Genomic DNA, 16,362 nt, shown 5'->3' with positions numbered 1-16,362 from the left:
GTTCGTTGCTAGGATACACTACAACGCTACAACTTATTTCTTCTTCATATTCTCAAAATTATTTTTAAATAATTACATACATAGTATTTATTATTTATAAAAAGTTACAATTAATAGTTTGTGGGTTTCTTTATTGCTCATTTCAAGCAAAACAAGCTTTGTGCGCTCGTTTGCCTTCTTTGGTCCTTCTAAGTCACCGTACACCACGGTCAGCGTGACTGTCAAGGTGGGCGGCGCAACAGAAAGCTTGTAAGTTAAGTTTTAGCTGGTGTCAAAACATTATAACGTTTCTGACATGAAGATTATAACTGTGATTGGCAGGTGAGCGAGATAACAATGTATTTTGCGTTGTAAAATGATGCAACAGTGCTAGCCCTGACCTATATTCATGAAGGTGAAACGAAAGTTGCTTTGTTGAATGAAAAACTGGTTGAAAGCTGTAGTTTGCAGTATCAGTGCATGTAATTTTATTTTGGTGACTGCATTGTGTGCATCATACTGTTGCTCACGACATAAACAGGACTGTTCTGAATGAACGCTTGTCTTGTGTTTTCAGTCAGAATGAATTTGTGAATAATCCTGTTTATTACAGACACGTTATAAACAAACCTTCACGACAGCGTGAAGGTTTATAGCTGTGTGATTTTAGAGGCTTTAAATTGAACCTGTCTTCTGAACCCTGTTCATTAAACATGGCAGTGCCTCTGAAGTGACCTCTCTTAAACTTGCAAAGCAAGCACTGAACCTCACAGTTCTTCACTTATGTTGCCATACGTTTTAGGGGGTAATCTTTGTGTGTTAACATTGCAATAATATTCAGATGGATGGCGAAGGGATTGAGAAAACATTCACAGTGGATTTACACTTCACTTCTGGTTACATGTCAAAACATGACAGGAAGACAGGAAAATGAAGCTGGTGTCAGCAAGCAGACAGGCACACTGTCAGCACTTTACTGCTGTGTGATTTTACTGGACTTTACTGAAAAACAACATTCAGCCCTTGCTTTGATTTTGTTTTTTAAGTCTGCTTATTGGGGTTTATGTTTTATGTCTGTTACCATGTGATTTTCTTCCCTAGTGGGCTGATAGGCCGCTCCTGGGCTATGTTGTTTGTCAGTGGAGGCTACAATGTGAAGATCTATGACAACCAACCAGGACAGTCTACCAAGGCCATCACAGAGATCAAGTGAGTTCTACTGCTCAACTTAAAGACCCATCTGGGTTACACAGACAAACTTCTTCAGTCTTAACTGCATTATTATACCTCTATCGTCAACAGAAATTTGTTTTTAACCCAGATGTAATTCTAAGTAAAAACAAAAACACACACACACACACACACACACACACACATATATATATATATATATATATATATATATATATATATATATATATATATATCATCAAAAATATAAAAATATACATTACAGAAGCTAAACTATTGTCTGGTGCCTGCAAAACCTAAAGGAAACATTGACACTAAGGGCTTCTCTGCCCTGATGAGTTAGAGACAGTCTGTCTAAAATGTAACCTGTTCTTCCTTTCAGTGCTTACAGAGAAGACATATATGAATACCCCATGATCAGCAGTTGGCTCCTACTGTGAGCACATACGAATAAACACATGTTCACAGCCTGGCTATTAGTGGTTAAACATTACTGTGGAATGACGCTGAGTTTTTAATGAAAGTGCTGTAGAAAGTCACAGTGCCTTAAGCTATAAAAACCTTAATACCTTAATCTCTATACCAGTATTTCATGAATGTAACTCTCCCTCTAAGTACATGCTCAATTGTATTAGCACATCTGAGAATTAAGTAAATGGTAAATGGCCTGTATTTGTATAGCGCTTTACTAAAGCAGTCATTCACACATTCACACACTGGTGATGGCAGCTACATTGTAGCCACAGCCACCCTGGGTCACACTGACAGAGGTGAGGCTGCCGGACACTGGCGCCACCGGGCCCTCTGACCACCACCAGTAGGCAACGGGTGAAGTGTCTTGCCCAAGGACACAACGACCGAGAGTGTCCGAGCCGGGGCTCGAACCGGCAACCTTCCGAATACAAGACGAACTCCCAACTCTTGAGCCACGATTGCCCCCTAAGTACATGCCACTACCTATCACTCAGCCCGTTGGAGACGTATTTGTTTATATGAACAGTAGAGGGTGTCATTGAATTAAATTTCAGGGGCCCTTTGTGAGTGATTTCCTGCTGAACAAGCTAGACTGCTCTCTGTTGTGTGCCCTGTTTTCATAAACCGTCACTTAGTCTAAATTACTTTAATTTTTTTTCAAAGGAAGATATCTTCCTGACTCATGTGATACAGTGTTATGTAACTGCCACATTCTGTAACATATTAAGAGAAGAGTTGAGTAAGAGCAAAAAGGTGGTGGTATGTACTCCACACCTTAAAAGTGTCATCACTGTTACTGTTAAGACAGCGTAACAGGATTTGCAGCAGACTACACGCTCTCCTTTGAAACCTGCACCTCATTTTAGGTTGTCAGACCGATCTATAAACCAGAATATTTATTGTTTTATTATTCTTTTCTGCACTAAAGGCCAAAGTAAAAAACATATGCCTCGTTAGAGAAATTTGCACAATACTCCAATACAATGCATACTTTCATACAGTCGGTGAAGTTGGTGACATACTCTACCCCCACTGAAACTGTGCTGAGTGTCTGAATCTTCTTTGCTGAGATGGAAATGTGTACAGAGCAGACACTTTAGAATCTCTAGCTTCTTTGTAGCAGCATCCATATTTGAAGCATTGTCTGCTTTGTGTTATATTAGAACCACTTCTTTTGGCTGATAATAACACACCTAACACATCTGTTCATTTCTTCCAAAGTCTTCATTCTACTACTACTTATATAATAAGCCTGTGGTAATGATTCTTTTCAAATTGAAAATGTCATGATAGAGGGCAGTTTGTTCATGCATTATGTGTGTGTGTGTGTGTGTTAACTGCAGTTTCTGTCCCTCAGGAAACAGCTGGTGGAGCTGGAGGAAGCCCACATGCTGCGAGGGGAGCTGTCTGCTGCGCAGCAATTTGCCCTTCTCAGCAGTTATGATGACCTGTCTCAGGCACTGGATGGAGCCTTCTTTGTGCAGGTAACACAGACCGCTGACAGAACAAATACATGCTGTTATATCTCGTTGGCCTAAATCGTAAAACCAGTGGAAACAACATTGCTCTCTGGTGATTTGTTTATTTTTTCATTAACCACTTGCTCCGTCACACACGTACGGACATTTGTTTTGTGGATGTTGGCAGACTTTGATGAAACACGGGGCTTCTCTTCACTGTGGTGTGGGTCTTTTCAAAAGTATGTGGTGTGCGACTCAGTGGAAACACACTAGTTTTTGTTCATTTATTGGTTCACATAGTTTAAACAAAGCAGCATTAAAGGAATGGTTACTTCACTCTCAGGTCAATACGTTCTGGCTTTGTTATTACACATTTACCCCCCCAAGGAGGGGCAGCATAATTTCATTTGACATATTCCGTGACATTCTCACATCACATTTTGAACTTAGACTAATATCCCTAATCCCTGTCGTACATAGGGTTGTGATATCATACAGTAATATGGAGATGTTTTGCATAATAACACTTCAGTTCCTTCAGTTGCTTAACACGTGAATTCCAAACTTTTTTGTTTCTCTTCATTTACTAGGATAGCTTCATAGTATATCAGTGGTCAGTACATTACTGGGCAAAAAAACTAATGCATTTACTTGTCCTTATGGGTAAATGTGATTGCATTGTGATTTCAGAGTCACCTGAGATTTGTATACACCACATAAAAATAACTGCATCAACATAAGACACAAAGCACACACTGTATACAGACACCTTTACTCTTCTTCTTGGATCTTAAGGATGACTGTGGCCAGAACAGTTAGGCAACCTGTGTGTTGCTTGTGTTCAGAAGTTTGATGGCTTGGGAAGTAAAAGACAGTTTGGACCTGTTTTATGGGGGAACATTAGCACCATGCAGGTTTTAGTAGTTCAGTGGAGGAGTCAAATCCTCATATCACTCACAGTATTTGCCTTGCTCCATAAATAGTCCCGATAAATGCTTGCTGAGCTTGGTAATGCAGTTCCCGACATCTTACTAGAAATTGTTACTGTCCTTCTAATTGCTTGTTTTTCTGCACCTCATAAGCATTTTAGAATCCACCTTAAAGGATAAAATGTCCTCAAAAATATGTTCTGTGCTGTCTCTCACTACACAAGCAGTCAGTCCAAGAGTTGCATTTCAGTCTGCCAGCAAACATAACTCCAAGGTACTTGTATTCAGTCGACTTTCCACTAATAAAGGTGGGCAAGGATGATGGTAGATTTTGAAAGTGAGACTGGCTGGCCCTCTCTCAGCATGAAGAACATGGAGCCTCTATATAGAGGCACAGCTAGGAGGAGGAGAAGATGATGATTATGATGGTTGTTATGAGGTCAAGCCCTCTGAGCAGCTACTGTCAGTCCATCAGTGTGTGAACTGATTCTAATGGCAGCATGCACATATAGAGTACATGTCTGTCATAAAGGAGGTAAAACCGAGGTATAAATTTTTAACTCTAGGGATGATGAATATAATGAACCTGTCAAAAAATGAGTACTGAGAGTTCACACTAGTTTCTCTCTTTATTCGCGGTTCAGTAGCAAGGAATGTTTTAATGTTTGTTAAGCAACTCGTTTAACCTGATGGCTAAGTGGTTAGAGGACATATCACACACTCTTTCATGCTTTTAGCTACAAATTCATGGTTGGACACCAAGCTGGCTGGTTCTTTGCTGCGTGTCATTTCCCTGCGCTGCTAACTCACACTTTCTGTCTGTCACCAAAGGCAAAGTCATAGAAATATAATGGCTTAATATAATTGCAATAAAGGAATATGAACTGAGTAATATTGATTACTCATTTAAAAATAGCCCAGAATTAATCTGTTATTTATTACAGATTTAGTTGTTTACCTTGAATCAGAGCAGCTTTCTCAATGTGACCATAAGAATTTAGTCATTTGGCCAAAGTAAAATGCTTTCTAAAAACCTTGAACATTTCAGAACTCATACGTTTTATAATCTGTTGAGTTTTCCTCTTTCCTCCTGCATTGTTTGTCTTCGTTGCGTCACGATGCTCACCTCAGCCAGTCGAGTCTGATGGCTATGCTCCCTGAGCCTTGCTGTCAAAAAGAGACTTTTGATTTGTTTTTTTTCTTTTGTTCATTTCTGTAAAAATGTTCTTGAAGGAAATTGTTGAGACATCTACCATACAATGCAAAATGCTTCTAGATTCTTGCTGTTATTGCTATTATAAATTGTAAAGTGGAGCTTTCCTTTGACAAGAAAGTCAGATGGAGTTTGTTATAAGAAGTGTTGTCGTACTAATGAAAGACGTTTCATTAAAAATCACTCATCTATGTCAAATTATAAATGAGCACAAACACACAATCAACTGTGCTTATCTAAACACAGTCACAGTCACTTAAAATACAGTATGAAGTCAACCTTTTATGCCAGAAAAATGCTCGCCAGCTAGAAACTGCTAAAGTAGACAATGGAGCTCTTCTTCACAGTAGATGTGATCAGAGTGCACAGAGGCAGGTAGAGTCAAATAAAATCAATACTCACTGCGCTGAGTTCCTTCCAACAAGGAACAATTGTGGACTCAGGAACAGGGAAATGCTGCATAGAAATATGCAGTTTCCCGAGAGCACCGTTAGGTACATACGTCCTGATAGCATGACATCATCTGACCACCTGTAAGTTTCACTCTACTATTGATCTGGGAGAATATTTACGGGAGGCTTTATTAGTCACTTGGCTACAGATCAGTAACTTGCCTGTTTTCTGACGATTAGTGTAAGGCTTGGTGGAGCAGTGGGAGCAGACGTGAAGGGCGCTTAAGCACTTAAGCTGTCCAGATTTCTTTATATGTTCCTTTCATGCACAGAAATAGGTTAGTGTGGCTTGTTTACAATGAAGTTTGGCCAGAACTGAAGAAAACTTGAGCTTTGAGAAAGATGCAGAACTGGAGACAAAGGATAATGGGAATAGTCCAACTTACAGATGACTAGAAAGAGCTACTTTTGGCTGCTCCCTTATTCCCAAAGGTTTCGTCAGAGGAGGTAGTTCTTCATGTTTGATTTAGCAGATTTTTACAACCAGATGCTATCCTGACACAACGCCACAGGGATTTGTGTCTCTGTCAGGGGTCATACTGGAGGTCTTTTCCACATCAGGAAATGCCAAGTATTCACTTATTGGTGTTTCTTATTAGTATAAGTTAACATTTACACACATGAGCCTGACCTGTCATGAGCGTCCATTCTATTTAAGGAAACTGAGGTTTGAGGCCTGTGCTGTTCCTAGGACTCAACTCTGTTAAAAGACTCTGATGTTGTGCCTGGAATCACTCTTTCAGTTTGGGGGTTACAGCTCCCAACTCCTGTTGCCACTGGGACCACTTTGGACTTTAACAACTAAACTAAACTAAAAAACAAACTAAAAAAAATTATATTGTCATTAGAATTAGTGTAGATTAGGTTATTGCTTGTGTTTTAGCACAAATCCTTTTAGCAGAGCCTTTCATTATAATGCGTATATGTGAGGTATACTGAGGTTGTTCAGCCAGTTTTTGCAGTTTTGCGTCCAGGATGAGAAAGATTGCAAATGAAGAGTACCGATTTTGAGAGTCACACCTTTTCATCACTGTGAAGTGACGTTAAGCAGGTAGTTTAAGAGCCAAACTGGTTTAATTTCCGTGTTTAAGGTGTTAACTGCATGACTTTTAACACATTTCCCTGAGTACATTCCCCAAAGCTGTGGACAGTGGTAGATTCAAGTTTAACACTAAGAAACAAATATTAAATGTTTCTTTATTGTTATGATGGTTTTGTCTTTGCTATTGTCAAAGAAAGGTTGACATCAGAAATTACAGAGTCAAAGCAGCAGTTCATCCAAATTATAGAAATTAATAGCTGTAATAAATAATTTGATTGTTGCTATGACTACATGTTCCATATTCAGTGGGATGCTTCACTGACTTTGGGTTGAGATAATGTTTACTTATAGCATTATAGAAAATAATATTTGGCTTTCACACCTTACCTGCGTTTATGTATTTTTTTGTTTTCCCAGGAATGTGTATTTGAGCAGCTGGAGGTAAAGCAAAGCATCTTCCATGACATGGAGCGTTTTGTGGGAAAAGACGTCATCCTGAGCAGCTCCACGTCCTGCCTAGTGCCCAGCAAAGTCTTTTCTAAAGTCCAGAATAGGAGTCGCTGCCTCGTCTCTCATCCGGTTAGTACTTCATATGCTCAGGCATTTCCAGGTACTGTGGTGTAAACTGTACACAGTGTGTTAACCTGCACGCCAGCCCATAATTCATCATCAGTCATCTACAGCCAGGTCTGTAAGTTTCCTCACAGTGATATGGTGCACAAACTCAGTGAGCTTGAAATTAAGCAATTAAAATGCATTAATCATTACATACTTATTTTGTAATCCCTCCATTTTTACAGGCTCAAAAGTAATTGAGTGTGTAAATCATGAGCCCATTCATTGGCACGTGACTTGTTTCATGATTATGTTATGACAAATTAAGGAGATAAAAGGAATAGAGTTGAGTCCAAGTGTTGAATGAGTATGTGGTTGATGCTCAGTGGTGCTCTCAGTAAGGAGTCCAAAGACATGTCGATGCAAGTGAAGGAGGCCAACATTAAGCTAATAATCCCACTTCTCAGAGAAAAAGAAAAAGCTTTAGGAGTGGTTAAAAAAACCAATCTTAAACATTTTTAAAAAGAAGAAATCCTCTGACCAGCTCTGTAAAACAAAAGGCCCGAAAGAACATGTAGAAAACTTCAAGGGGATGATGACAGAATTTTTTCCATGATTAAGACAAAAACTTTCACACAACTAGCTAAGGCAAGAAAAAATCTCAAGTATCTTTGTCAAAAGCAAGAGAGGCCTTAATGAATGTAAATACAGTGGATTTACAGCAAGAGATAATGAAAAACCACTGTTTACGCTCAAGAAGACCACTTTAAACTTTGCCTAATAGTCTCTAATAAAGCCAGACTAGTTCTAGAAAAAGATTCTTTGAACCGATAAAACCAAGATTAACTAGTAGAAGAACAAAGGGAAGTGCATGAGGAAGGGAAGGCACAAATCATGATCCACACCATACCACATGATCTGGCAGGCATGGTGAAGGCCTGTGAATGCAAGCTACTGATTATTTCACAGTGGAACAAGTTAAATTTCAGTAAAGCTAAACAAAGAGATCTAGTTCGGTTGAATATGAGATTGGCAAAATCCAATTCACAAGGGATCACTCTGCATTTCTGATGAAACAGAGAAACTGAACAAACTTAATTACAAGTGGAGATGTAGCACAATGCAGGATTTTTCAGCAATAATCAACATTTTGAATGATCAATGCCAAATATGTATATAAGGACAGTTTTATAATTCAGATTTAAAATGGCACAAAATCACAACAACAGTCACATCAATACACTTTGAAAACCCCAACAATAAGGCAACCCTATGAGCAAGCACCTGGCAACAGTGGGTAGGAAAAACACCCTTTTAACAGAAAACAACCCCATGCAGAACCAGGCTCAGGGAGGAAGACACACTATAGAAGAAAGCCAAGTGAGCTGACAGCCATGAACTACATGAACCACACAGGGTCAATTGTGTGTTGACTGTCTGATAAATAGATTACCTTAACAGGGGTCAGGGTCATGACAGAAAAGAGGGAGAAGTTTGCGAACGAGGTTCGATTACTGAAGAGAAGCAGGGAAATGATGAGAGATTGAGACAGAGAAAAAACACTTTTGAACTGGGAAACGAAGGGATTTCATTGTGAAAAATGTGTGTAATTGCTAAATGGTTATGAAAGTATTTTTATTAGCCTTCTGACGTCTGACTTGTGATTGGTGACGAGGCTAACTCTGATTCTGTGTTTGGGAGAAAAACAAGAAGAACTTTCTTGTGGGAAAAAAGAAAATAGTTTTTTTTATGTGTGTCAGTTAAAATTATTTAGTTTGTTTCCTGATTGCCAAGAGAATAAGTTGGAGAACAATAAAAAAAAAACATACTTTCACAACAAAGGCTTGGGATCAGGATAATTACCAGTGACGAGTTAGACCTCACAGTTTTGAAATCCCTTCACCTAAAGCTGAAAGTCTAGACTTCAGTCACACCTTCTTTTGCTCCCATACTGAGGCAGATTTGTGAGTTTCCATTGAAGTACTAATGGATCTGGTTATATTTACAGGCTATCCCAACCACAATCAATCAATCAATCAAAGTAAATGCATCACAACAAATTTCGCTTACAGTATACCAAACACATTAATGGGTCAGAACAGCTGAGCACTTTTGTTTATACAAAACATTGCACAAGGATTACATTAGACTTACATTTAGTTTATCCATGCAGAGTGTTTCTGTTTAGACCTGACCGTACTCCACAACATACTAGTGACATCTGTTTACAAAAACATTGAATGCTTTTGTTATGACTGGTTTATGATATGAGCACGCTACCAACAACATGACCTAACTGATGGAGGTAAACATGGTTCACCTGAACTCATGAGCCAGATGGACTTGTTTATAATTTTTATCTTCTAGCTGTTTCTCTCCCTGCGTTTCTTCTGCTTGCTCATGTGCTGTGGCAATGATGTTTTGAGGATATCAGTAAATCAAGCATGTATATCATGAGCTTTTCTAAATCATCAGTGGTGGAACTGTATCACTGTAGATGATTGCCTTCAGTGTATAAAAAGCCTTTTATGATCATTTTTGTCTCTCTAGATTGGAAAATATGAAAGCTGATTGTTTTGTGGTTGCTTTGAGCCAAAAAAATTAAAGGATTTCTAAAATTTCTGTAAAGACGAGTGGTCCAAAATCCCTCCTGAGATGTGTGCAAACCTGGTAACCAACCACACGAAACCTCTTACCACTGTACTCGCTAAGAAGGGCTGGCTAGTTCTAAGTCATGCTTTGCTTGGGGATCAAATTGTTATTTCACTCAATGACATTCAAATAAATTTACAATTTTTGTGTAAATTGAGCATTAAAAACAAACATAAAAATTAGAGATTGTTCAGTTTGCTATACGTGAGTAAACATGATATGCCCATCTTTAGACTAACCTTTGAATGCTACAGGTTTTGCTGTTGGAAAGCGGTGAGGTGGCTGCTTTTTAAATAACTTGTTATCATTGCCTAAAACAAGCTGGTGGTAAATGGAAGCAGCCAAACACATAGACTTTCTAGATATTTAAACTATGCAAACAGGTGGTTTGATGAAGCACTTTTGTTTCTGTAAATGCTGACTTTAAGAAAAAAGTGAGGGTCAATTAAAGGTCAATTTGCTTCACAGGTGGTGGAAGCTGGTGGAAACACCACCACTGGTGTAAACGGGCCAGATGGGGAGCTGTATAACCTATAGTTTACCACCGTGCTTAATTTCTGTCTCAATAAACATTTTTGCTGTCCTTAATGTGTCTAATCATTATCATCATTTTAGATTGTCAGTCTTAAAGCTGTAATGAGGATAGCGTACACTGTAGTAAGCTAACACCGTATCGAAGTGCTCTGTCATGCACTGAGATGATACTTTCACTGTTGGAGGACGATGATGAGGCAAAATCAACAGTTGAGTGTCCAGCTTTGTTTGTTAGTACTGCTTTCCTGAAAATTGTTACTTAAGAACAGATCCTACATATCAGTGAAGTAAACACAACATAATATGTGTTTGTTTTGCTCTCCCCAGGTAAACCCACCCTACTATGTAAAACTGGTGGAGCTGGTACCTCACCCAGAGACAGCAGCAGCCGTTATGGACACCACCCATGCTCTGATGACCAAGGTACAAATCTTACACAAAAGATTACACATTTCTGGGCCCTGTTATGCCCGAACTTGTTGGACAGATTTCAAAAGAAATCAGAATAACCAGTGGATTAAGAGCACGAGGAAGCCAAACCCCATGCTATGATTAGGAGACCAATACTGCTGTCATACTATGTATTAAGTGCTGGTGATAAGCCTAGCTCCTAGCTTTCTTTTCACATTAGTTTGACGTTGTTCTGGCCATTTTCAGTATTTGACAGTGTGTCACAGTCTCGAGTACAGCTGCTACACCACAAATCTTAACAAACAGTTTGTGATCATGTGAATGATTACATACTTTATTCCAAGCAAGTCTCAACAAGCTTGTTTTCTTAACATGAACAACCAGTGGCTTCCTGCAACTACTAAGCTTCATGAATGAAGCTGTATTATTCATAATTGTCTTGTAGGATCTTTTGCTGCGCTTGGCTTGACTTAACTGATTTCTCCTGACGCAGGTTGGCCAGGCACCTGTCCTTCTGAAAAAAGAGATCGATGGCTTTGCCCTAAACAGAGTTCAAGCCGCCATTATTGCAGAGTCATGGAGACTAGTTCAGGTTAGTGTTTTCTGGGCATGTGGGTGGGGAGTTGTGTTGAGGAGCCAGTTTTTCAAAGCACTACCAACTTCAAGCAAGGTTAGTCATGAATATGCTTTCATAACCTTTGTGTTCAAATGCAAGAAAATGCTCATAAATATATGACACTAACTGAATCTCCAACAAAAAACCCCTCATTGCTTTACTGCTGCATTGCTAAAGCTGACTTCTAGGTCATAATGACGAGTGTTTTTACTTGTTTTTACCTCTGGACAGGAGCGCCTCAGTCTCAGTCAGGTTTCATGTGGCTGCTGATGGTTTTGTAATAGAGGCAGGAAAGAGGAAGCCCTTGTCAGCTCACCTCTTCTATTATGTCCACAGTCTCCCTCTAAAAAGGAGCACAATGAGACTAAATGAGCTTTAGCCTCTGATGACAGGCACTATTACGTGGTCACTCACTGAGGAAAAAGCTTGAATGATAATGAGAGCGATGGGAATGGTGACAATCACGGCTGATGGAATGTTAACTTGAGACGTATACTGTGTTACCCGAACTGAATTCCCATGAAGAGTTTGATGTTGGCTTCAAATATAGAACCACAGACATCAGAAGCACCTTAAATGACCCCCTCCATTAAATAATGCAACATCAGATGCTTCCACATAGTTCTGAACTTTCACACGTCTTCCACGATTGTCTGTTCCAAGTTTCTCGCTTTTGTTTTTTATGTCAGTGACTGTTGTTGTAGTAAAGGTGTCCTTAGTAAAGGACTGAATCTGTGCTTAGATTTATATAGTGCCTTTCCAGTCTTACTCAAAGCACTTCATTCTTTGCACTTCAACTACTTTTATCTTCCTCGCTTTCAAGGCCAAGTTAGAATCACCAGTCAACCTAACATGTATGTCGTTAGACTGTTGGAGGAAATCAGAGTACCTGACAGAAGCCCACGCAGCCACAGCAATGATGACAGGGGGGTGCTAACCACTACACCACCATGCCACCCATGGCTGAAGTGACAAAATAAAACTACATTTCCCAGGGTAGATGGTTTAGGTTTAAAGGTCAGTTAGATATTTACATAAAAACTGTTTTCTAGTAAAGTAAAAGCAGCTGAAGCAGGCCCGCATTAGCTAGAAAACGATGATGTCAGACAGTGTTTGAGCTGAGGAACTTAAAAAGATGCACATCAGTCATCTTGTGTTAGATCCATTAATGCAACTAAATGCAATTCAGGCTTTCACTCAAAGTGATACATGAATGACATTAGAACCGACTTCCTAAGATAGCTGTTGGGACATGTTAAGCTGTCATCAATGGAAATCAGCAGAAATTAACAGCCGCTCTGCATTGTTGCTCACAGACCTGTTCCTGACAGGTGAGTAGGCAGCATTAGCATAGATTTAAAGCTACAAACCCATTAGGAGATAATACCAGGAGACATGGCAGTAGTTACTCAACTGGTTGCAACTAAAATAAAAATGAGTTGCCATACAGCTGAAATGGGTAAAAGGAAACTGGATAATCACATTTTGCTTTGTAATAGCAGGGGATTGGATGGATTATTAAAAAGCTGGCTCAGAAAGAGCAGAAATCTATTTTAAGTTACTTGCGTGACTTTGCACATGATTCAGATTTGTACACTTGAGAAAGACGTCTCTATGACATTAATGAAGGATAAATGCATTAGGAAAAATGTCTTCTTTAGTAAATTCGTAGGACTGATCTGTCTTGTGCATTTGTATGCTCGAAAAACATCAGTTGATTGCAGTTTACTGGTAACGTAGATGAAAAAGTGTGTGCTTGTTTATTTTGAGTCGGCACGAAATTGGTTTCATTTTATGTTGTTGCCAGATATTACCAGTTATATCTGGTAATATCTGGGTGGCTGTAGCTCAGGTGGCAGAGCAGGTCAGCCACTAATCAGAAGGTCGGTGGTTCGATCCCAGGCTGCCTCCTCGCTGCATGCCAAATATCCTTGGGCAAGATACTAACCCCGTGTTTGCCTACTGGTGGTGGTCAGAGGGCCCGGTGGCGCCAGTGTCCGGCAGCCTCGCCTCTGTCAGTGCGCCCCAGGGCAGCTGTGGCTACAATGTAGCTTGCCATCGCCAGTGTGTGAATGTGTGTGTGAATGGGTGGATGACTGAATGTAGTGTAAAGCGCTTTGGGGTCCTTAGGGACTAGAAAAGCGCTATACAAATGCAGGCCATTTACCATTTACCATTTAAATGGGTACACTAATAGTCTGTGCAAGACTGGACTGATTGATTGATTGATTGCCTTTATTTGTCGCTTGCAGTTGACCTGCAGCGAAATTGGACCTTTCCGACCATACATACAATACACAAACATCACATTGGGGAGACAGGTCAGAACAGGCAGCATAAAGAAAACAATGAAATGCATAACACAAAAGGGCAGTCGAGAAGGAAAAAGAAACTGTGTCCGGGACGCCGCAACTCTGCGCATCCAAAGCTGATCCGCCGTCTGCATCGGATGGCAGGTGTTGGATTCGTGGAGGGGGTGTGAGTGTGTATCTGTGTCAGTGTGCATGCGTGTGAGGATGTGTGTCCTGTGTTCAGCCTTCAGAAAGTGTCGTTTTGCCCAATTAAGCAAATATAAACAGTCCACAGCCTACGCAGATGGCCTTGAGGAATCTGGGCAAGAGAGTCAGGGTAGAATTTTTTGTTGTTCTTGTCAACATCGTCCAGCTGGCACCGCTGAGAGGGGGGGAGCAGGTCTTAATGTCCATTACTGGTCCGGAGGTGTATCAATTTCCCGTTGAAGAGCCGTGAGCTTCTCCAAGACCTTTCACATATTGCTTCCATAGGAACAGTCTGAGTACTCACAGCCCCCCCAACGCTTCAATCATGGTGGCTAGCCTTGTGTGGTTTTGAAAAGCTGTAACTGCTTTCTTCAATTTCCGTGCCATTACTATGTTTATTTGTCATTTTTGAGGTTTTACATATCAGGAAGAGAAGCAGGCTTCATGATTTGCCTCACAACAGAGCTCGTTGTTTGTCACAGCTTTAGACTTTGAGAAGCTCTTAAGTGTTTGGATTGTTTTTCTTGCTTTGACGGTAGCTTTTTGGTTCAGCAATGATCCAAGAGGGCCTGCAGGCAGGTAAAAACCCTTGATTGTTCAGTCATTTTTAAGCCCAAGACCGTGACACTCCCTGCTGAGAATAACGTATTCTCAGAATTAAAACCTCCAAGTCATACTTCCACGAAATGCAGCAGAAGCCACTCTTGTGCCTCTGTGCCAGCTGTATTGCAACATCTGTAACGAAGCATGTGAAGTTCATAATTTTACACAGAACTGTGGCAGCTCAGACTTGTACCTAAATGATATTCTTTATTGTGTGCACATCACCACCGTGTGAGAGGCGAATTCCCCACCTCCCCACCCCAAGGGCACCCTTAGACCTTAGCTGACAAAAATGCCACACTGCTGTTAAAGGTGTTGCTCTATGGAGGCCTATCTCCCCCCACCACTCCCCCTGACGCCCTCAGACATTGGTGCATTTTTGGTTCTTGGTGTCCAGGGCTGCGCGCTCAGGTATGCACCGGGACACTCCCGGTGGCTGCTTGTCAGGACCTGGCACCTGTGGGTCGGTCGGGCCCCTTCGGGGGGTGGGGTGCCCTCGGCCTCTGGGCCTGGGGCTCGGTCACTCTGGCACAGCTGGATGCCGGCGGAGCTCACGGGCACGTTACTGCAACCCCCTCTGGCTTCTGCTCCGCGGCTGCTGGGTGACCCCTCATTTGGGGCTCTCCTCAGCTCTTTCCGGGAGAGTGGCATGGTTGCCCCTCTGTTGGTTTTCCTTGGACTCTTGCACTCTGAGGGTTTCTGGATGTCTGGAGCCTGGATCTCCTCCATACCTGCTTCATGCCCTGGAGGACGGGGCTGTGGCTCCCCACACCCTCTAGCAGATCGTTACATGAAGGAACTGTTTGAATACAAGCGCGTTCATGCTCACAGGTTTACACACGGGTGCTCACAGACACAAACTACACCCTTTTTGGCTCCTACCTCAAAGCACACTGTGCGCTGTCGATCTTACATGCTGCACAATAATATACAATATTTAGTATTTACTGTTATATACACATGGATTATCGCGATGATGTTGTTTATTATATTGCTCTCCTTCTTGCTTCTTTTCTTTTCTTTTTTCTCTCTCAACAGGTGATCCAGGTGATTGATATATATATATATATATATATATATATATATATATATATATATATATATATATATATATATATATATATATATATATATATATATATATATATATATATATATATGTGTGTGTACTTTTTGTCCCCCCACCTCTTTTTTGTTTTGTGTCCTTTATCACCGTTGATTTTTATCCCGGCTGTTTTTCCTTCCCTCCCTCTCTTTCTTTCTCCCTTTCCCTTCCCCCAGTCATGTCTGTCCCGTATGTAACAACTGAAAATAAAATGAAATGAACAATAAAAACAAAGGTCAATCAAATGGACCGATACAGTAAGGCCGGGATGGTCCACTTGGTAAAGTAAATCTGTTGGGCATCTTTCTTGGCCTTTAGACAATAATTCTGATGGCAAAGGAACCAAACGGGACAGGCAGGGAAAAAAAAGGTGTTGCTCTTGCTTTCGAAAGAGCGCCCAAAGTTTATCGCAAAGCAGCCTGTTCACAGTAACATTGTAATGAAAAACGATGCTTTCACACATCCAAAATGATTCTTGAATATCTAAATAACAACAAAGAACATCCATTCTCTTCTATTTATTCAATTCAGAGCCGCAGAGGGACTAAAGCCTATGTCACAGAAATGAAAAATAAAGCAAAATGGAATGTCCGATGTACTGAAATATATAGAAAAGGAATAATTTTTTTTTTTTAATGAGTGTACGTG

General features: G+C 40.5%; 1 protein-coding gene across 2 annotated transcripts in view; it reads left to right on the top strand.

Moving 5' to 3' along the window:
• The first annotated feature begins 177 nt into the window (after positions 1 to 177).
• cryl1 (crystallin, lambda 1) overlaps positions 178 to 16,362 on the top strand; it is a 28,301-nt gene continuing 12,116 nt past the window's right edge. Inside the window, exons 1-6 of one of the 2 annotated variants that reach the window (XM_085385650.1) lie at positions 178 to 321; positions 1,081 to 1,188; positions 3,002 to 3,128; positions 7,158 to 7,319; positions 10,809 to 10,904; positions 11,386 to 11,484. In XM_085385650.1, the coding sequence (XP_085241776.1) occupies positions 296 to 321; positions 1,081 to 1,188; positions 3,002 to 3,128; positions 7,158 to 7,319; positions 10,809 to 10,904; positions 11,386 to 11,484 (618 nt within the window). In that variant the 5' untranslated portion in view covers positions 178 to 295. The remainder of the gene's footprint in view (positions 322 to 1,080; positions 1,189 to 3,001; positions 3,129 to 7,157; positions 7,320 to 10,808; positions 10,905 to 11,385; positions 11,485 to 16,362) is intronic. The other variant, XM_085385651.1, reaches the window with a different exon arrangement.

This window comes from Rhamphochromis longiceps, linkage group LG16 (assembly GCF_057381845.1).
Source record: "Rhamphochromis longiceps isolate RC_006_pf linkage group LG16, R_longiceps_female_GT1.1, whole genome shotgun sequence".
Lineage (NCBI taxonomy): Eukaryota > Metazoa > Chordata > Actinopteri > Cichliformes > Cichlidae > Rhamphochromis > Rhamphochromis longiceps.
This window is presented reverse-complemented; position numbering and strand designations above follow the sequence as displayed.